This window comes from Salvia splendens, chromosome 16, assembly GCF_004379255.2.
Source record: "Salvia splendens isolate huo1 chromosome 16, SspV2, whole genome shotgun sequence".
NCBI lineage: Eukaryota > Viridiplantae > Streptophyta > Magnoliopsida > Lamiales > Lamiaceae > Salvia > Salvia splendens.
In genome coordinates this window covers 11031837-11052707 of record NC_056047.1, presented here as the reverse complement: position 1 = coordinate 11052707, position 20871 = coordinate 11031837, and the positions used below count along the sequence as shown (strand labels likewise).

The following is a 20871-nucleotide window of genomic DNA, read 5'->3' as shown; positions in this document are numbered from 1 at the left end:
CTTTGCCATAAAGACAAAGCATCTTGTACACATAAGTTTAAAATATGACAAATACATCGTTGATGAAAATACTTACCACTTAAGGCGGTAGTCCGCACATAATCTTTTTCCGAGCAAGTATACCAAATGGTGTTCTCAAATTAAAGACTTATCATATAACATATTAAAACATATTAAAACTTACTAACATATTAAAACTTATATCATATAACATAATAAAACATATTAAAAAACTACTAACATATTAAAACTTATTATAACATATTAACATAGTAAAACATTTAATTTAGAAGTTTAGAACTTACTTGTAATCGAAGAGCGGCTCGCCTTCCCACCTCCTCCGCAACTTATGCTCTAGAAGGGGCACGACGACGACGAGAGTCACTTTGATCTTGGGCAATTCCCTTGCCCCGATCACCACCACGACGAGATGAAGACATGATATTATGGAAATTGGAAGTAGAGAATAGAGAGTAGTGTTTATGTGATATTAACGTAAACAAGAACAACGTGAGTAAATTATGAGCGCAAATAACGTAAACAACTTGAGAGAAAGAGGATGGAGAATAGAGAAATTGAGATTGAGAGAGAAATTCTTATCAACACAAGAATGGGGTAAGTAGAAAATGAAGATGAGGGGGTATTTATAGGGGAAAAATGTGATTAAAAAAAGAAAAAAAAAAGAAAAAATTTCAAATTTTTGAAATCCGGCGGAACCGCCGGTTTTTGGTCAGAAACCGCCGGTTTCGTCAACGGTTTTCTGACAAAAACCGGCGGTTTCTGACCCGGTTTCTGAAAAGGCTACCACTAGGCTACGTCTAGGCCGGTGGTAGCCTGAAAAGGTGTCGGAACCGGCGAACCGCCGGTTCGGAACCGCCGGTTCCGGTGAAAACCGGCGGTTCGGAACCGCCGGTTACGGTTCGCAAATTTCATGAACCTGAACCGGCCCATCGGAACCGCCGGTTCCGGTCACGGTTCGGAACCGCCGCCGACGGTTCCGGTTCCGGTTCGGAACCGCCGGTGACGGTTCCGGGCCGGTTCAGCCGGGCCGGTTCGGTTTGGTGATGTCTAGTCTCCCCTAGTTCTGGTGCAGTGCAAACACATTTTTATGTTTGAAAGACGTGAAATGAGTTTACTGTTAGGTTGGATTAATTTATTCATTGCATTTTGCCATTTGTAGAATCGTAGTATCCACTGGAGTCTGGAACTGGCTTAATGGGTTCGTGTTTAAGTTGTGTGTATGCCTGAGAGGTATATCATTTGGTTTTTCGTCAGAAGCAAATTTGAAACTTCTGGTGCACCATGAAAGCTCCCATTACTGGTAATTTTCTTTCTTTTTTCATGGCAGATTGTATCATGCTGCTGTTGTGTTTCTTTCTTCTTCGTCTTCGTCATTCTTAAAAAAAAACAATCTTACTCTTAGAAGTTTAAAGGTTTTTTCTTCTGTCTCTGTTTGTGGTTTACTGTTTGTATAGGGGGATTGTGGTCCATTTTCTATTCCTCATGTTGTTTTCTTCTCTACTTGAACTTTAAAAGTTTTGTTTTTGAGTTGCATGCAGATCTGCTACAGGGTGATTTTCCAGAAGTGATAGAGGAGTATTTGGAGTATGGAGTTATGAAATGTATTGCATTTAATCGCCGTGGAAACCTTCTTGCTGGTATAATTTTGCTTTAATTTTTTAAATCTCTTTCAATTTATTTATTTCTTTATTTTACTATGTATTGTCGATAATATAACTAAATTGGGTCTCTGAAAAGCGAGTAAGTTGCATATCATACTGGTCTTGCATGAGTGGAACTTTACCAGGTTGTTCTTGGAACTTTCCAATCTTTCCGGAGTACTATTTAGCTTGCTATATTAATGCTATTATGTTTTAGTCCACTCCTTGATTTGATTTTACCAGGTGTATAATCTGCATGTTCTTTTGACACTGCTAACTCCATTCTTAGAGCCAAAACTTATAGACCTCTAGCATTGATTATTATTGATTTGAAGTAAGGATCCTTTCTGTTCCTTAAAAGCATCCATAATGGGGCGGACGATAGCGCGCCCGATGCAATTTAAAGTAAAGATTATCTCTGTTCCTTAATTACTAAGAGCATCCACAATGGGGCGGACGATAGCGCGCCCGATGCAATTTAAAGTAAAGATTATCTCTGTTCCTTAATTACTAAGAGCATCCACAATGGGGCGGACGATAGCGCGCCCGATGCATCGGGCGTTCTATCGTCTGCCCCTGTGGGTTGCCGGACGACGGACGAAGCGCGGACGATAGGGCATCGTCCGCCCACTGTGGGCGACGCGGACGATGCAACACGTTTTAGTTTTTTTTTTTTAAATTCAAAAATTTTGTTTATATAAATACCCCATCCTCAGATTTCATTTGTAACTTTTCGATTCACTTTTCAACTCTCAAATTACGCTATAAAATGGATTCCGGTGGATACTCAAGTCCTGGTAGCCCGATATTTGGAGATGGCGCACGGTGGCCGGGTACACAACCTGGCGAATATCGGTAGTTCGACGACAACACGCAGTACGACCCCGACTTTAGTTTGCATTTATATATTTGAAAACATTTAAATTAATTAACAAAACAATAGTAAAATCTATAGGGCACCCCACTGCAGGTGGAAGGGCAGGAGGATAAAATGCCGACGTGGCGGTGCATAGGGCGGGCTTTAGGGCGCCCCTTAGGCCGCCCCACTGTGGATGCCCTTATGTGAAGAAATTCTTATAGCTTGTGGTCTTACTGCGCAAGACATGCCTTGATGCAGTTACTCTTTGCATTTTGATCCATATGGGCAATACCTGGTCATTCTTGTTTCCCTTGTTCCTTTTGCCTTTTTTGGTCTTGCAAATTACCGCCATTCTAACTTTGCTATGTTTAACATGCCAGCTGGGTGCTCCGACGGAATTTGTATCATATGGGATTTTGAAACCAGAGGCATTGCTGTGCTGTGGAAATAACAAGTGTTTCTTGGTCCAAGTATGGCCACTGCATACTAGCTGCAGCTGTAGATAAGTAGCTGACTCTTTGGGATGTTGTCAAAGGAGAGAGAATGGCTCGAACTGTACTACAACAAACGCCTTTGCATGCTTGTCTCCATCCTGGTTTATCCAACCCGTCAATTTGCTTAGCTTGTCCTCTGTCATCAGCCCCCATGATTGTCGACTTGCTTACAGCGACCACAATTGTGCTTCCTGTGTCATTGTCTGACATAGGAAATGGTGCCGCCCCTCCGTCTGGTAATAAAATTCCAGATGGATCTGCTCCTTTTTCACCTGCTATTGCGTGCTTCAGCAAGTATGGCGATTGGGTGTATGTGGGAAATTCCAAAGGAGAGATACTAATTATTGATAGTGTAAGCATCAAAATACGTGGTATATTTTCTATACCAGGGAGCGCGCTGATAAAGAATATTGCATTTAGCAGAAGTGGACAATATCTTCTGACAAACTCAAATGATAGAATTATCAGAATCTATGAAAACCTTTTGCCATTGAAAGGCGGGCATGAAGTGCTGGACAGAGCAAACCAGGAAGCCATTGAGCAAGATGAAGTACAAAGATTGAAGCATGCAGGATCAGGGGCTCTAGCTCTTTTCCGGGAGTTTCAGGATTTGATCACCAAAGTGCATTGGAAAGCACCGTATTTTAGCGGTGACGGAGAGTGGGTTGCTGGAGGTTCTGCTAGCAAAGGAGAGCATAAGATCTATATCTGGGACATGGATCGGCGTCTTGCAAAAATTCTGGAGGGTCCAAAAGAAACATTGCTAGATTTGGCCTGGCATCCTGTCAAACCTATAATTGCTTCCGTTTCCATGACTGGAATTGTTTATTTGTGGGCAAAGGACTGTACTGAGAACTGGAGTGCATTTGCTCCAGATTTTAGAGAGCTCGAGGAAAATGAGGAATATGTGGAACAAGAAGTTGGGTTTGATTTGGTGCCTGAAACAGAGAAAGTGAGCAGTGCTTTTGGTTTTTATACTTCTTTGGTGTTTCCATGCTAAGATGTTGATATATTTTCAGGTGAAAGAGTTGGATATCTACGAAGACAGAGACATTGATATTGTGACAGTCGAGGAAGGAGATTCTGCCTTGAGTGATTCAGACATGTCACAGGAAGAAATATTGGTCATCTAAGAAATCCAGAATGTAAGATTTTTTGTGTTATCAAGAATCAGCTTATCATTCTTCGCCTCTTCAATTCAAGGATTGCAATTATTTTGAAACAGAAATTGTGAGAAGCAGAAAGTAATCTCCTTGGAACTGTAAGGTGTGTTGTAGCTTGAGGTTTCTAGTGAAGATAAGATGTCTCAACAGCAGATGAGGGAGATCATGTATAGCCTAAGATTCGAGGAGGGCGTCGATTCATGTGATAACAACTCTTAGAAACAAGTACGCCTCTATATTGCTTCCTGCACTCAAATTTTCTTGTGAAAATACTATAGTGGAATTGTTCTGTTTTGTTATGTTGTCAGATTTCTCGTTGTCTTGGATAAATTCCTTGGTTCTTCTCAGTTCATTGAATTCCCTAGGAAATACCAACTGTATACTTTAGAAATTTTAGCATGCATAGTGAATCTACAAATCTTCTCACATAATCTTGTATGGATATATGTTTGTCTGGGACGAACGACGGGAGTATATGATATTACTAAAACCAAACGAGACGTTTGTTTCGAGTAAAACGATGGATTGATAAAGTGACCCAAGCTAATATACTATTCACTTCGATACATTGATTAATTTAAAGCTTGTTTTGTCATTTTATACATCCATATAAAACGATATCAATTACTGCAAAACTGTCCCTTTAACTAATTGAATTTTGTTTTCCAAAATTTTAAAGTTAGCATGCTTCAGATTCATTGTACCAGTGCAGTTTGAAGATAAGTTGACCGTAAATCATAGCTAGACTATAGTTTAAGTTTCAATTTTAGAATAAATTGTTTATTTTGAATTGTTTGACAGAAAGCCAAAGTTGTGAGACATAGGATCTGACATTGGTAAACCCACGTATTATAGAAACACATTAGCACACCATGTAACAACTTGAAGTTGGACAAGCAAATCACAGACAGCACCCAGATTTCACACCTAGCAATAATTATATTTGACATTCTAGCTTTTAATTTTGTTTTAGAAGGTAAGCATCAATGTCTTTGGCCATGGTCCCAAGAAATTGAAGATGAGAGTGTGGATGAGGCACACCATCATTAGCCTTGTCATATTCCACACTCCATTTCACTGTATTCACACCTCCAGCTTCGAGTGTCGCTTTAAAGCTTTTGAAGTACTTGGTAACCTCTCCGTCGATGAGCTCAAACGTGATCGACTTATTCACTTCGTCCACTGCCACGATCTTGTCCGTAGCAATCACAGGAACGCCTAAAACACGATAAGAATATATTGTGATGACGTATTGGTGTGAAAATATTATCCCTCGTTCGAGTGTGAACGATATAAAAGAAATGAAGGTTTTCTCGCATGATAAATTTACACACGCAATCCACTTAAAATAAAATAAAAATAGACATTGTTACCCATGACATAAGTCCAGAGCCTAACGGAGCCGATGCTCTTTCCGTCTCCTTCGAGCACTTGAACGCTTTGCAGCTTGTCGGGGCAAATTGAGGGCATGAGGTAGGTTTTGTTGTGGTAAATATCGAAGAATTTATGGGGTGATGATGCTATTAGGGTTTGGAGCTCGAGTTTATGAAGTTGAGCCATTGCTTGGTTTTGGTTAGTAAAAATCAAGTGGAGATTATGGCTCTACTTATATTGGATTCGAGAGGGAGTGCAATTTATCCATTGTCGTAAGAATTTATTCGACCTAGCAATTGGTGGGACTATTATTCTACGCATATTTTGACCTTATGAGCACACTAGATTCTTAATTTATTTATAAATATGCTTAATTATAAATCTATAGTGCTTTAGCTGAAAGTGGTTCTAACTTTTAAAGTGCTTTATTGAGCTACAAAAAAGGAAATTTTGATACTAAAAAAAAGGTGAGACAAGAATAGAGAAAAGTTTATCCATTATTGAATACAATGGAGAATGATTGAAAACAAAAATGTGCATGATTCATTCAGTGAAAGAAACTGTGCACTTATAAAAAATTGGAAGAAATTTAGTGAATTCTGACGTGGCAAAGATACTACTCCACATGTGATTACGTTCAATAATAATTAGGGATTTTTAGCTGGGTTTTAGGAAAATATTAATCCTAAAACCTTATTTGCCTAGTTAATTTATTGTTCACCGCAAAGCCCAAAATTTCGATTTTTCTAGTGAGTTGTTGCAATACTCTGCCAAGTTAAATATCAAAGGTTATTTATGAAGATTGGTAAAGAGGGCTGTAATATCTTTACCAAAAAAATAAGATGGCTGCATTATCACGCGAAAAAAAAAATTAACTACTACTACTATATATAAGGAAAATTAAATTTTGTATAACAAGTTTATATGATAATAGGTATATAGCAAGTGATTCAATTGAAAATTATCTTAAAATGAAAACTTGAAATGTTTTGTGTTGCAAACTAATATCAGTTGAGAATTGTTATGATCTGTTATCAACTGATATATTTTGTGCTTCCAATTGATAAATCCCCAGATTCTTATTTGAATATAGTTTTGAATTGAACCATTCCCTATATATGTATATTGCTATTTTATTTTTTGTACGAAACTCTGAAAATAGAAATTTCAAGTTAAAAGATACTACTAGTTCATTACATGATAGGTTATTGGGCTTCTGGGCCTGACCTTTTACACCAAGCGTATTTTAATCGGGTCCAAGCTAAACTTAGGACTTACATTTTGGTGTCTTATTATTAGTATAATACCTCAACTGTATGTCTGTAACATATATATGTTGAAGAAATGAAAAATAAATCTGTGCTGATTTTATATAGTTTAGTCGATCAATTTTTCTAAAAGCGGTTAATTTAGACATGAATGGTTGTTATGGAAACTTTATGGAGATAAGTCTTGAATTAGGTTATTGATATTGAATAGATTAGGCAGTCAATCATAAAATCAAAAAAAGGAAATCTAAGTGTCAGCAGAATACATACAAAATCTTGATAACCTTAATTCAGAAGAGTCGGATATAAAAGTTGGGAGTTGGAATTGGAATGTCGTTCCAAATTTCTCTTCTTTTTTGTTGGTATACTCTTTCCTTTTCTTGGCTACTAATTTACAGTGGTCCTCACTTCCCACACTTATTTCTCATACTCTCAAATCTTGAGGTTGGTCCCCTCACTCTCACACACACTCATCAAATTATAATATTTCATCCCTAACTAAGTGGACCTTCATGTCATTAATCCCTTCATAAATTGTGATAGCATCACCAATTGTTTAAAATTTCCTAATACTATGCGTAGCTTGTGTGTTTTAGCATTTGTTGTAACAAGTAATTATACATTAACCCTACATAGTTTAAATTAGGTTAATTATCCCATTATAAGTAACTCTTCTATTCTATATTGTTTTTTGGATATTTGGATACAATGCACATGGAACACACATGCATAGGTATTACTATTTCACAAGTGTAATTCGTATTTTTGGTAAGGTTGAGTCTGATATGAATAAGCATATAATTATGGGATGTTGAGGGGGATGGAGGTGACCTTCATTGATAATTATTAATGGCATTAGTAATAAATATGGTATGCATTTGATTGGTTGATGCAACCATCCTTCATCATAAAGGACTTTCCCCACCAGCCTGTTTTGGCTATTCTTCTTAACTTCATAATCGCCAGCTTTCATTTTCTTATATTGGATGACAGGACAAATTCCTACTCCATGCTTGTTTCTAGGTCAATCTTGAGGAGCACTAGATAAACTAATTTCTTTACAAAAAGAATATCATGCAATTAAATATGCTAATTTGTATTTTAAATATATTATAGTATGTCAAGAAAATGTTTTTAGTCTTGGTGTCCAATTTAAATTAAGAAAAACATATTATAAAAAAAGCAAAAAAAATGTACTGATTGACAAATATACCTTCAACTCAAAGGAAGCTTCTTTTGCGCTTCACATTACAAAAACTTTCGATACAAGTAGTTGCGTCTCTAATTTTATGTCCTTATAAGATGAGTTTGTTGTACTGTATATTTGTTTCATAGATTGTCGATTCATTACTTAATGTTTTGTGCATAAGTTTATCCAATATTGTATTTTGATTATATATAATAGTTTATACTCTCTCCGTTCCATAAAAATATGGGCATTGGGTATGACACAAGAATTAAGATAAAATTGGTAAAGTAAGAGAGATGAGAAGAATGGTATGGTAAAGTAAGAGAGAGAATGAGAATAGTAGTTAAAGTAGAGTTAGTGGATAGTAGGACCTACATTATTTAATTGATATAACTTTTCCAAAAAATGGAATGCACATATTTTTGTGGGACGGACGAAAATAGAAAGTGCACATATTTTTATGGGACGAAGGGAGTATTTATCAAGCGCCTGAGGTTCGGGGGTGGGACTGTGTGTCGCGAGGGAGAGGTCGGGCTTAGATCACGATTGGGCCGCGAATGCGGTTTGGTTCGTTGACCATGCCGTGTACTTTTTCCTTTTTGTATTTTATTTTCCAATTTTATAATATTTTTATTTTAATTATGATAAAAGTAAGAAATTATTCGTAAAGAAATCCCCATTTTTCTAAGTAGCTTGTACAAATCTGTGTGCAACAATCACTAGCTATTACCAAATTGAATTTCTAGAGTGTATTTTCAAAATCTAAAATTTTAGTGCTCAAATTAATAGTCCACGATTTTTTTTGGAAAGCCCCTGCATATACAGTACTCCTATAATTCTAACTGGTATTAATAAATATGAAAATTAAATGGATTATCTATAGTTGTACGTACACTCACATGTCATGTAATAAAAACTAATTGTTCATGAATGAGTGATATTTAATGTTGCATCTATCTGGCTTAGAAAATCATATTGAGTGAGAAAAAATTGATCACCAAGCAATTGCTGCGTACCGTAGCATATTTGGTGGGGTACATGCAATTTTAGGCTCAGTTTTTGTCGTTGATGTTATTAATATCCAATTATCAAAGCTCGTTTGTTAAGAGTTAAGACCGTGTTTGAGCTAATTAAACCATTCTCCTAATCACAGGGTCATGTCATGTGAATATGAATATTTAGTTTGAAGCATAATGTTATTGGATCAATTACATAAGACTGGAACTATGGTGTCTAGAACTATAGAGTTTAATAAGGTTCTTTTCAAGTTATTGATAGTTTAAATCAACATCAAATAAATGAAGAATAATTATTGACAGACCATCACTACTTAATGATTATTGCTAAGGCGTCTTCTCCTTGTGCTACTCTGTTTTACCGCTTGAGCACTGGTCGGTGAAGTCTTGGGTGTTGCGTTTGTCGGCTCTTTTAGTATGGTCTTTTTGGTCTAGGTGTTTTTTCGGGGATAGGATCCCCTGCTGTGCTGCCTCAAACATCCAATTAAAATAATAATTTATTAATTTAATTAAATTGATTATTTTATTTCTTTGTGTGAGGCTGCAGCCCCTGCTGTGCATTTCAGCACAGCAGGGGATCCTATCCCGTTTTTTCGTTGCTTTTGTTTCCTTAGCTCGTTCATTTTTTTAGACTGAATTATATCTTGAACTGCACCTATTTTACATGTGGTTTAAGCCTTTATTTTATATAAAAAAAAGTAAAATTCAACTAGTACATAATAAATTAACATCAAATACTACATTCGAGTGTGGTAGGGATTGGTCACACAATATAATACAGTATTTAGGAGCAAACATTCATTTTGAGGAGGGAGGAAAACTTTTTAGCTCGTTGACAAGATTAATTGGTCTTACATTAAATTCTGGCTTTTACGAATCTTTCGAAATATGTGTAGTATATATATTCATGCAAAATTAAATAATCTCCCATTCCAATAAGAATTGTTTATGTTTTTTAGTTAAAAGATGCAATTCCCACGAAGTTTCTACGCCTACTTTATGGATCTCTTCACCTTGAGAACACCTACCTTTTGTTACGCAAACAATGGCATCGAAACACCAAATGCTCAATACATTAATACTACTACTAATTTGTTATTCATTTTGGAGCAGCTTCGAAAATTTTAGAATATTCAAATATATATATATATATATATATATATATATATATATATATATATATATATATATATAGGGTTGTGATCAATTGAGATTTTTTAGCCTAATTGAGAATTGAGATGCATTATAAGCCACTCATTTTTATTAAATGAGTGGTCCAGAATTTGCCACATGGAAAATATTTTTACATTAATTAATTGTGAAAGGGCATATTTGTAATTTCATCATATATTTTATTTAATAAATATTGTTTTTATTTTTTTAAAAAAATTTATTTTTTTTTTCGATTTTTTATTTTTTTATTTATTTATTATTATTTTTTGTCAACTACATATACAATTCATGTCAACTACACACATGTAATGTCAACTACATATACAATTCATGTCAACTACACACATATAATGTCAACTACATATACAATTCATGTCAACTACACATATATAATGTCAATTATAAGCTATTGACATTTGATGTGCAGAGCTATTGACATTTGATGTGCAGACTACACATCGTAGTTGACATAATGTCTCAGTAGTTGACATCGAGCGAAAATATAAAAAAAATAAAAAAAATTAAAAAAAATCAAAAAAATTAAAAAAATTAAATTTTTTTTAGTTGTTGACATTTTAATACGAGTTGTTGACATTTGATATTCTGGCTATTGAAATGAAATGACGATAATACCCCTTAGTTGACATAATCTACTTGCAGTTGACATTTCAAAATGAGTGGCTGAAAATGCATCTCAATTCTCAATTAAGCTAAAAAATCTCAACCTAACAAGACCATATATATATATATATATATATATATATACACATCTTCATGTAATCTGTAAAGCAACATTATCCTGTTTCATTAACTTTCCTCTGAAGTAAAATTTATAGAAACTAATACTAGCATCACTTTTGTAAATTAGTGGCATGTTTAGAATTTTATACTAATGGATTAGATATACTAGAGTCTTATAAACATTGTTTGATTAAATGAATTGACGCGGTACTTAATTTGAACACAATGTCACTTATAATTAGTCTTTGATTTATGAATCTTAGCACACACGATTGAATTTCTGGTAATCTCATGTCAAATTAATTATAAAAATCGAAACTATATAATTAATGTAATGAATATAGGATTGCGTTCACAATCTTGAGAATGCGTGTTGGACATGTGAGAGGGACAGGCATCCCTCATTGAGAAAGATAATCAATTAGAAGCATTTAATTCAATTAAACCACTCTCCAAATAATTCTCTCATCGTTTCGCTCACAACCTTACGTTTCTCATGGCTTTTTTCCAAAAAAAAAATAGTACTCCGTATTTGTTTTTTATTTTTACGATGAGGAAAAAGTCCTCAATTTTATCTATGTACACAAATTAATTTAGTGACGTTAATATTTAGTTAGTTATTAATATGAAAGCTTTGATGCGTAAGAGCCAAGAGGCCAGCGCAATCAGTGAACAATGATGGTAAAAATCATTCATTTTAATATTTAAGCAACAAGCTAGTATAGTATTTATACTTTGACGTAGTATCTATTTAAAAAAGTGAACCCTAGTCTCCATGCACAAATATAGCCTGTTTGTGAATTTTTCGACATATTAACAATATTTTCTTTGCCTTTTTAAGCACTTGTCTGAAAAAAAAAGATAGATAGACTAGCTAGATTCAATCGACATACAAAGTTGTACAGTGTAAATTAACCTCAGTGTGGTTTTGAATTATCAAATCTGTCCCCTAAAAATGAAGAATTTGGTCAGAAAGTTATTATAGCCTCATTAGTGAATATTGCAGCGTCAATTTTTGCCAATAATTCCAGCTAGCAAAGAATTGAATACAGTATTTAAAAAAGGAATGGGTAGTAGATGCATATGAGTAACTACAGCAATTAATACAACCACAGCAATGTCTTGACAGAAGAATGTACATACATCATTTTGAAAAATAAAAATAAACAACTTGATGCTGCAAATATCATTTCATCTCCTATTCTAATATTGATAACAGTTATCGGAATATGAGATGAAAAACTATTAACAACCTTTTTTTTCCCCTGCTCTACTGACCTGACCAAGAACAGTCATGCTAGCTACATTAAATTCTAATTCAGAAAGAGAAAAAAAGATGATGAGTGAAGCTAATAGTGGAATAAACTTGCACAAACTTTTCTCTACCAGAAATCTAAAAAGGCCTCATGCAATTTTGTCACCTAGTTATGAAGTGGGTTTGGGCCGGTGTGAACCAATCTCTTCTCCTCATCATAAAAACCCGGTCTGGTCGGACCGGCCGGTGTTCCGAACAACCGGAATTTTCTCGTCGGAGCCGCGGCGGCGGTGACGTGGGTTGTCTCGGCTTGCGATAGAGAACAAAGTTGGGAGAGGATTAAGAGGATGCCAAGAGAGAGAGGAGCAATTCTTGAAGTGGGATCCAATCTTCTTCTTCTCCTCTCTCCTCTTGAAGGGAGTGTCATTTTTAGAGAGAGAGAGTGTGGGTTGTTAAAGTGGGGCGGGAGAGGAAGAAATAAAAAAAGATGTATAAATAGGTAAAAACTGGTGAGATCGTTTATACTGACTGACACTATAGCTAGTGGTATAGTAGTAGTATATATATATATATATATATATATATATATATATATATATATATATATATATTAGTATATCAATTGGAAAATTCTAGTGTGTGTGGGTGAATACTCTCCTTATCTCACATGATACTGACCCTTGATTCATGGAAGCTTCTTATGTCAATGAATCTTCCAATTTAAGTAGGTGCAACAATGTTAATAAAGCATGGTTTTTGATATGCATGTAATTAGAGAGAGGGAGGGGTATTAATTAATAGGCGGTTTCGACGAGTCAAGAAATGAAGATGAATGTGGAAATGGAGGCCACTGTGAAACGTGATCTTGTAGTACCAATTTTGTTTGCCCCTCTCGGAGAAATTTTCTCTCTTTTTTCTTTCAAACATAGCTAGGGTTCAGGGCTAGTTAGGGTAATTCATTTATACGAGGTATGTGTATAAGAATAATTAATATCTAGGCTTATTGTTGCACTTAATTCGACTCATCTCAAATTGTTATTTTTATTTTTTTAATGAATAATTAATGATACCTACATTGGTTGAATACCCATAAATTCACCTAACTTTCAATATTTTTTTCGAACGTTTTGAATCTAGTATGCCCAACTCTTTTTTTAATGATACCTACATTGGTTGTCTAATTTTTCTCAGGAGGTGGTAACGATCAGAGAGAAATGGAGAGAGGTAAAAGAATTTTCTTTTTTTAATCATTATTTATAAATTTAATAAAATTAAAAGACGGTTGTAATTATTATGCTAGCTAGTTTTGATCTTGCAGTTTCTATTTTTTCCAATTTATTTATATGACAATCAGTCAAAATCTCGGGTATTAGTAATTTTTTAAAATCAAGTGGTTTGACCTACCATCGCAACATATGTGTGCGTGTCAGACTGGCTTTTGTAAAAATGTAATTTGCATTTCTATACATGACATATGATTTATTTATGGTCACAATTTTGTCAAAGATACTTTAGTTATTTTTCTTACTTTTATAGACGACTTAAGCAAAAGTCCCCCGTAATAAGAGAAATATCAAAAATTTAGGCGGAATTGTTAACTATAGTAAGTAGAAAGAAAAAAGAAATATAAAAAGTGGACAGAGAAACTAAAAATGAAAGGTGAACATCGATCGTGAATGGGACGTAGGGAGTACGTATTGACTCCAAAGGCTCGTTTCCCACATAATAAAAGCTGAATTCAAACCCATTGTGACTAAGATCTAAAGATTCAAGCTTTGTAAATTTCACAAATCCACTATAGATAAACCCTTCCCAAAAATATTGTGAAGCTAGAAGCTTCGGGAGTGGGTTTATTTGGTACTATTAATTAGTTTTCCTATAATTGTTTCGAATTCGCCTTATTCGGTCGGCAGGAGGGAGAGGAAGCGGAGGAGCTCGACCGGCCTTACCCCGATATGGTTGGGTATGTGGCGGTGGAGATTGGAGAGAGAATTCATTGGGAGATTTGAAAAATATGCTATTTAGTCTATGAAAAATAATCTGGAAAATTTGTAATATAAAGCACTAGCTTTTGAAAAATATGCTATTTAGTCAATAACTTATAAAACTAGCTTATTAAATCATAATTTTTGTAAATTTCTCAATTATTCACATAATTAAATTTTTGATAAATTTATTATTTTTTATACTTTTCTTCATTATATCTTCATAATTACATGATAATATCATATAAAACTGCTCATAATAATATTGAACAATGCTAAATTTATACAAAAGTTAATCCAAAATTATGATTTAAATGACAGATTTTATCAAAATTTTAATTGTATTGGATAATTGTTTTGGGGTTGATGAGAATTCAACCAAAAATTGTGATTTAAATAGGAAATGAAAGAAAAAATAGATAAAGTAGTAGAGGGAAATAGAAAAAGTAAAAGAGAAGGAGAAAAAATGATAAAGTATTAGCGAAAATTTTCAATTTTAGAATGAGACTATTTTTCATGGACATCCAATATGACAGAATAAGACTATTTTTCTTGAACAAATGGAGTAATATATTTTATTTATTTTGGAGTACTAAATATAAAATATTGATTTAAAATTAATTAGTTGAAGTTGGGTCCAATATTAAGCCCGTCGAATCCACATTGACTTATCAATGTTCGACATCTGTTGAATTTTATCGACAAAAGGCGGATTGACAATTGGGAAAATTATTACACAATTCATCTAATCACATTAACTATTTTTTATGTTAAGAAAAATTAGAAAATGTCATAAGTTGGAGATTTTAGCAGTTATTACTCTTTTTAATTACTGAAACTTTCATTTCAATTATGTATATTTTAAAACTTTTAATACACTCTATACTTTCAGATTATTTACAATTTACAAATATATATAATACTCCATAAAATAAGAAGGAATTTTTAAATAATAAGAGCCAGAAATAATGAAATTGAAAGGGATGAGACAAGTAAGTGGCGTGAGAGATCAAGTGAGGTACACCAAAAAAAAAGTTGTTGATGCCTTTCTAAAAATGTCAATAATTATACTTCTTCTTTTATTATTGTCACAGTAATAATTATAATTTCTGATTTATGGATTCCAGAAAGCTTTACCAAGTCAAATCCATGCGTCGTATGTTTTTTTTTTTTTAAATCTCAAGACCATGATCTTTATTCAAGTTAGGAAATAAGTGAGGAGAAAAATATTCTGTCATGCCTAATTCCAGAGAGAGATTTAAAAGTCAAATCGATGGACCATAGTTGTCCCTAAATTAGAAATTCTTCAATCAAGCCCATATAATTAACAATAAATCCCTATTTTCTGCCAGAGTTTCCACCAAAGTTCAATTCCCGCGGTATTTCTCTCTTTTTCATCTACTCTCCAATCCATGACGGGTTTTTTCGTTGTTGATAACTAGGTGCTTTACTATTTCCTGTATTGTTAATTTTAGGATTTTTATACTGCTGATGGAAAGCTTAAGGATGCTAATTTATCCATGATTTGTATCTAAACTTCTTAGCTAGATTAGATTACTGTCGTCATATTAATTTCGATGCAATATGCTTTTTGATGATCTTTTTTTTCTCTTTTTTTTTTGTTGCTGTGATCTGTTTGTTTAAGAGAGAAATCAGTTCATTGAATCTGAAGATGTGATCTTAAATGAGACGGAATCTATTTGCATAATTGAACTTCCGTCACCTCTACTGATGTTTTCTGATCGTGTTATTAGGAAATTCACTGCAAACGGAGAAAGAATTAGGATTTCCTTCCCTTTTAGGTTTTATCTGCATAGCCAAAACTTTCCCTTGTCTTTCTCCTGGGAATCTAAATCAGCTTTTTGACTTAAACTATGCAAATTGAAGTTTCATCTCTTGTTCGCTTGCATCAATTTTTCCCTTTTAATATACTGGTTTGTTTTGGTAGAATTTTTTATACTTGACTAAAGTTTTAATGTGCTTGAATAAACTGTAGTGGCATGCATTGTTGAATCCCCTACTCCATACTGAGGCCTATATGTTATCTTTGGCAATCAGCCAATTCTAGTTGACTGATTGCCAAATTTGTCATATACGATGACTCCCGAGGGTTCACTAAAGCCCAGTAAGAAGGCCTTGAATGGAGTACACGGGGTTCACTTATTGCCCCACTCACCATTTACAGTTCAGGAGATAAAGCAACATGGGGAGTTGAATCGGTCAGCTTGTGGAACTTCCAGCCTAAGACGCAGCAAACAGCCAGTACCTCTGTGAGTCTAGATTCATATTTGACATTTATTGTTGATCTTGTTTCCTTCTCATCGTTGTATATGTAAACCTCTATGAGTAAATAAGTAGTATTTCGTCTTTATAGTAATTTGTTCTGCTGCTAACATTAGGTACATTATTTATCAGGAAACTTTGGCAAGAAAGACCAGCTTTCCTAAGGCCCATCCATTGCTGTACTAATGGTACCCTTTAGGCACAAAATGATATTTTGTATAATTGAAGTTCTACCAACTTATTTTCATTTTCCTTTTGGCCTTCAGTTTCTGAATTAACGGGTTTTTTGCTCCTTTTAGTTGATAGAAGCTTTGCTGAGAGAGTTGTTAATGTGCTCACTTCACTTCCATTTGTTGCCCTTGGGATTCAGGCCCCAAGGTGATAATGTCATATCATCACAGATAATTGGCAGATAGATAAACCTTTATGTGATTTTGTAACATTTTTTTCGCTGGTGCAGGAGAAATCTTAGTTGTACAATATACGGGAATTCTCTAATTGGAGTAGGAGTTGCATCAAGTTTGTATCATGTTTCAAGAGGGACATGGAGGAAGTATCTTAGATGGGCTGACCGCATGATGATTGCCACATCAACATTGGTGAGTAATGAGTATAAATGTATAATCCTGTGGGTTTACATTTCTGTCAGTTTTGAGTTGCAGCCCTAATTTCTGTCTACTTTCCGGAAAATAAGAAGTTATGTAGTTGGGTGTAAAATTTGTCAGGAACTAGGGATTAATGAATATTTTAAAGTCGATACAGAGTTTTTTTCAGTCAACAAAATTCGATTGTAGTACTATGTTAAGTCAATACAATTTTGTATTCAAGAAAATTCATTTGATACTAAAAGTTGACAAGTTCATAATATGTACCACTACTTCTGAGAATGGTTAGCCATAGAACACATTCCATTACCTATAGTTTGCTAGTAAGGAAGGTGAGACCTTTTAGTGGAATTACTTTATAGTGACTTATACCATAGTAGTATACTGTGGTGTTTTGTGCTCTCTCGCTTCTGCACTGTTGCAATATCAGGCCAAGAAAAAGTTTACTGAGTGCCCATACTTTAGCTTTGTATTCTTTCAGGAGAAAAATAATCAACATGATTGTCAAAACTAGTTTCTAGATACGAAAACCAATCAAGACGCCCTACCTAAAGAATGGTAAACCTTACATGTAAAAGATGAAGTAGTATAAATGAACGCCTAGAACAGAAACTAATTCTATAAGTTTTATCTCGGAACATCCTGATCACGTGCAAAGACAAATCTGTGCACAAATAAAAGGGTATCTTTTATAACTTCTTTTAATGTTGCTCTGTCACGCTGGTTTTTTTCTTAGCTCACCCTCTTAAAGCGCACATAATTCCTTTCAGTGTTTAACAAGAGCACTTAGGAATGACAACTCAAAGTTGTTGATGGCCACATCTGCTCTGGTTCTACCGATACAGCCTCTGATGGTGACAACAGTTCACACAGGATTGATGGAGGTAGCTTGCATCTTTATATACTGGTATTTAGTCAATGGAGAATGTAGATGTTTCTCGTATTACAGTATTGTCTGCACTTGTGACCTATTCTCTAGCTTCTTATAATTATCAGGGGAAAGAAAAATATTTTCGTTACAGAGGCAAAAGAACACCATGTGATTATAGTAACAGGGATTATAAAGGAAAATATTAGTTCAAATACTCAGGAAATTTAACATGGACCTTTTGTATTTTGCTCAGATTTTTGCTATTAATTATTATCAGTCACTAATTACTTATGCCTCAATAAAAATTGCCTCGGACACATATAATTTGATGATTAAAAGGTGTTACTTCAAATCTTGTTGCTCTCTCCCTCTCTGTGAGATTAGAGTGGCATGGTAATATATCTTGGCCAGCTTATCGTTAGCCCGTTCGCAAACTGTCTTGAGTTTGGGGGGTTTCTTGTTTATGCCAGAGGTAAAGAGAGATAAGAGCAGCATGGAATAAAAATGACAGGATATTTGGTACAAGCGAAGGGGCATTAATTGCCGCCTTTCTTCTTATTTGTGAGATGAGACTATAAGTACTTGATGCTCTGTTTGGACTAAGAATATTCCACTTTTCTATAGTTATATTACTTCTTTAACTTCAGACTCATTGGGCAATCAATGGGCAATCTTAACAGCATATTTGAAAGTATTCAAACTTAATTTTGCTCACTTTATTAAAGACATTTAATGAGTCCACATTCTATACATGGATTGAAGCTTTTGGATTCTGGGGCATAATCTTGAGAACCTTTTTATCCATCATCTCAACTTTTTAGAAGATATAACTGTTATCATCGAATTATCATGTTTCCAACTGCATCATGGATTACACGTAATAAGGAGATAATGTTAATGACACTTCATTTTCATGGCTTGCTACTCGTTCGAACCTGTGAGCTTGTTCTGATTTAAAATCTGAACTGTATTTCTCTGTGCCCTAGTGAAGTTTGGGTCACAATAACAAGGTCTTTGACAGGTATGACATCTGCTTATTGATTTAGGTTGCATTTGCGAAGCGAGCTGTTGAAGATCCAGACCTCAGAGTGGCGCATAATGTGCATAAAATGTCATCAATAATAGGTGGTGCTCTTTTCATTTGTGAAGACTATTTTCCTGAGACCCCATATCTACATGCTGCTTGGCATCTTGCTGCTGCCGTTGGTGTTGGCACTTGCAACAAACTCTTGGAGTAAGCACGCCTCTCCTTATTCATCCACATAATTTGCCGAAAAATCACTATGTACAATGTACATGCATCTTGGAAGCCTTAGGATTCTCTATACTAGAAGCACAGTTCCACTCACATTAGAGTACTCATCTGTCTCATTATTGACTGTATCATTAAGCAGTACTACACATGGAGGCATTGCTGCCTTTGGACGAAATGAGCAGTTTTGGAAGGTGAAAACTAAATGAAAATCAATTCTTTATTGAATGACATTGTTATGTGGGCTCTATTGTTGATGTTTATTGTGCTGTAATTAATACAATATCTTCCCGCTATGAAATATACATTTGGTATTGATTTTGTCAATGACATGTCGTCAAGAATCATCAGCTAAATGTTACATTTTCTTTAATTATCTCGTCCCATATGGATCAAAACAACAATATATGTAGGCAAAAATTTGTACTGAATGAATCTCTGATGTATGGTATGGTGCATCATCGCAATCAGAGTTTATTAGAACTAGAATTTAATTGGGATAAGATGCATCGTCGTTGGAGTATCCCACATATATTTGTATGTGTTTAAGAGAACGACCATCAATCAGTCAGTACTGACAACTTAATATATGTATACATATTGGGTTACACACAAAATAGTTCAATGAGTTAATCTAGGAACCTTGATTACTTATAGATACAATTAATTATCTCCTATATATAGTAATATTACATCAATTTCTTTTGGTGTTGATTATAGGGTAGTGATAAATTAACAAAAATTCTATATACAAAATTGGATAATTTAGTTATTTTACATTTCAACATATTTATAGTAATAATATATTACATGTTTACCCTTATATGATTATTGAAGAAAACATTAAGTTCTCTAAATTGAAGATGTATAAATTAAGAAAATGATTAATTATAGCTTCCAAATATGTTGTATCTGAACAATATTAGCAGCGTAATTTTTTCTTATATAGTGTAGACAAAATATTGAATTTCTTCTTCCATTTTATTTTAAACTCTAAACTTTTTATTTGCAACTTTACTATACATTGTCGTCTCAAAAAATCATGCCTCGTTATCTAACAATTTTATGAAAGAAAATTAAATATGTTATATAATAGTAAAATTTGAATCATTTTATTATTAAATCATTCTTAAAATAGTAATAAATTAAAAAAAAACACTATCACCTTTACTAGCTAATTAATGATTACTAACTCAATTTTCTTATATACTTTACTCCTTCATATAAAAATTATGGGACGAAAATAGATATAAAATATAATAGTGAAAAATAAATTTAAATAATAATAGTCATTCATCGTCTAACAATTTTTATTTTAAATAATTCTCAAGATTGTAAATTATTAATATGACTGCACATATATATAAGGTTTTAATCCATGAAAATCTAGATCTAAATATAAAAACGCAGAACAAAATCATACTCAATTAATTGATAATTATTGAGTCATTTTCTCCATATGTTTTACATCTTTATGTAGAAAATATGACATAAAATTATTTATGATATACTCCATTCGTACACAAAATAAACTAATTTTATCATTTTGAGTCGTTCACCGAAATTAAATCAATTCTAAATAAGAAAAGAGTTCAACAAATTACATTACACATTATTTTATCTACAACTTATGCCATTAGAATTAAAACAAAGACAAATGAACACTATTAATAATGTGGAAA

At 33.9% G+C, this 20871-nt stretch overlaps 2 protein-coding genes and 1 pseudogene across 4 annotated transcripts; 2 read left to right on the top strand and 1 right to left on the bottom strand.

Annotated features, from left to right (window-relative positions):
* Positions 1-1302: 1302 nt before the first annotated feature.
* Positions 1303-4392, top strand: LOC121770177 (annotated as a pseudogene).
* Positions 4393-5005: 613 nt separating this feature from the next.
* On the bottom strand, positions 5006-5792 carry LOC121771007 (MLP-like protein 34). Its single transcript, XM_042167804.1, has 2 exons — positions 5551-5792; positions 5006-5395 (listed from the first exon to the last, which is right to left on the bottom strand). The coding sequence occupies exons 1-2, from the start codon at positions 5735-5737 to the stop codon at positions 5136-5138; spliced, it is 447 nt and encodes a 148-aa protein (XP_042023738.1). The 5' UTR covers positions 5738-5792; the 3' UTR covers positions 5006-5135.
* Positions 5793-15380: 9588 nt separating this feature from the next.
* On the top strand, positions 15381-19516 carry LOC121769749. 3 transcript variants are annotated; one of them, XM_042166501.1, is made up of 7 exons: positions 15381-15620; positions 16175-16448; positions 16594-16649; positions 16761-16839; positions 16922-17060; positions 17837-17950; positions 18959-19095. In XM_042166501.1, exons 2-7 carry the CDS (start codon positions 16276-16278, stop codon positions 18962-18964), a joined length of 567 nt encoding a protein of 188 aa, XP_042022435.1. In that variant the 5' UTR covers positions 15381-15620; positions 16175-16275; the 3' UTR covers positions 18965-19095. The 3 variants fall into 3 exon arrangements, with proteins under 3 accessions (XP_042022435.1, XP_042022434.1, XP_042022433.1); XM_042166500.1 differs by having other exon boundaries at positions 15384-15557; positions 18984-19516; XM_042166499.1 differs by having other exon boundaries at positions 15384-15620; positions 18984-19516.
* The last annotated feature ends 1355 nt before the right edge of the window (positions 19517-20871 follow it).

Bases quoted from the DNA above. Each gene is read 5' to 3' on its own strand.
- LOC121769749 (XM_042166500.1), top strand. From the start codon at position 16,276: ATGACTCCCGAGGGTTCACTAAAGCCCAGTAAGAAGGCCTTGAATGGA. The intron at 17,061-17,836 runs GTGAGTAATGAG...AATTCCTTTCAG, and splicing joins TGATTGCCACATCAACATTG to TGTTTAACAAGAGCACTTAG. The intron at 17,951-18,983 runs GTAGCTTGCATC...TTATTGATTTAG, and splicing joins TTCACACAGGATTGATGGAG to GTTGCATTTGCGAAGCGAGC.
- LOC121771007 (XM_042167804.1), bottom strand. From the start codon at position 5,737: ATGGCTCAACTTCATAAACTCGAGCTCCAAACCCTAATAGCATCATCA. The intron at 5,396-5,550 runs GTAACAATGTCT...ATCGTGTTTTAG, and splicing joins GCTCTGGACTTATGTCATGG to GCGTTCCTGTGATTGCTACG.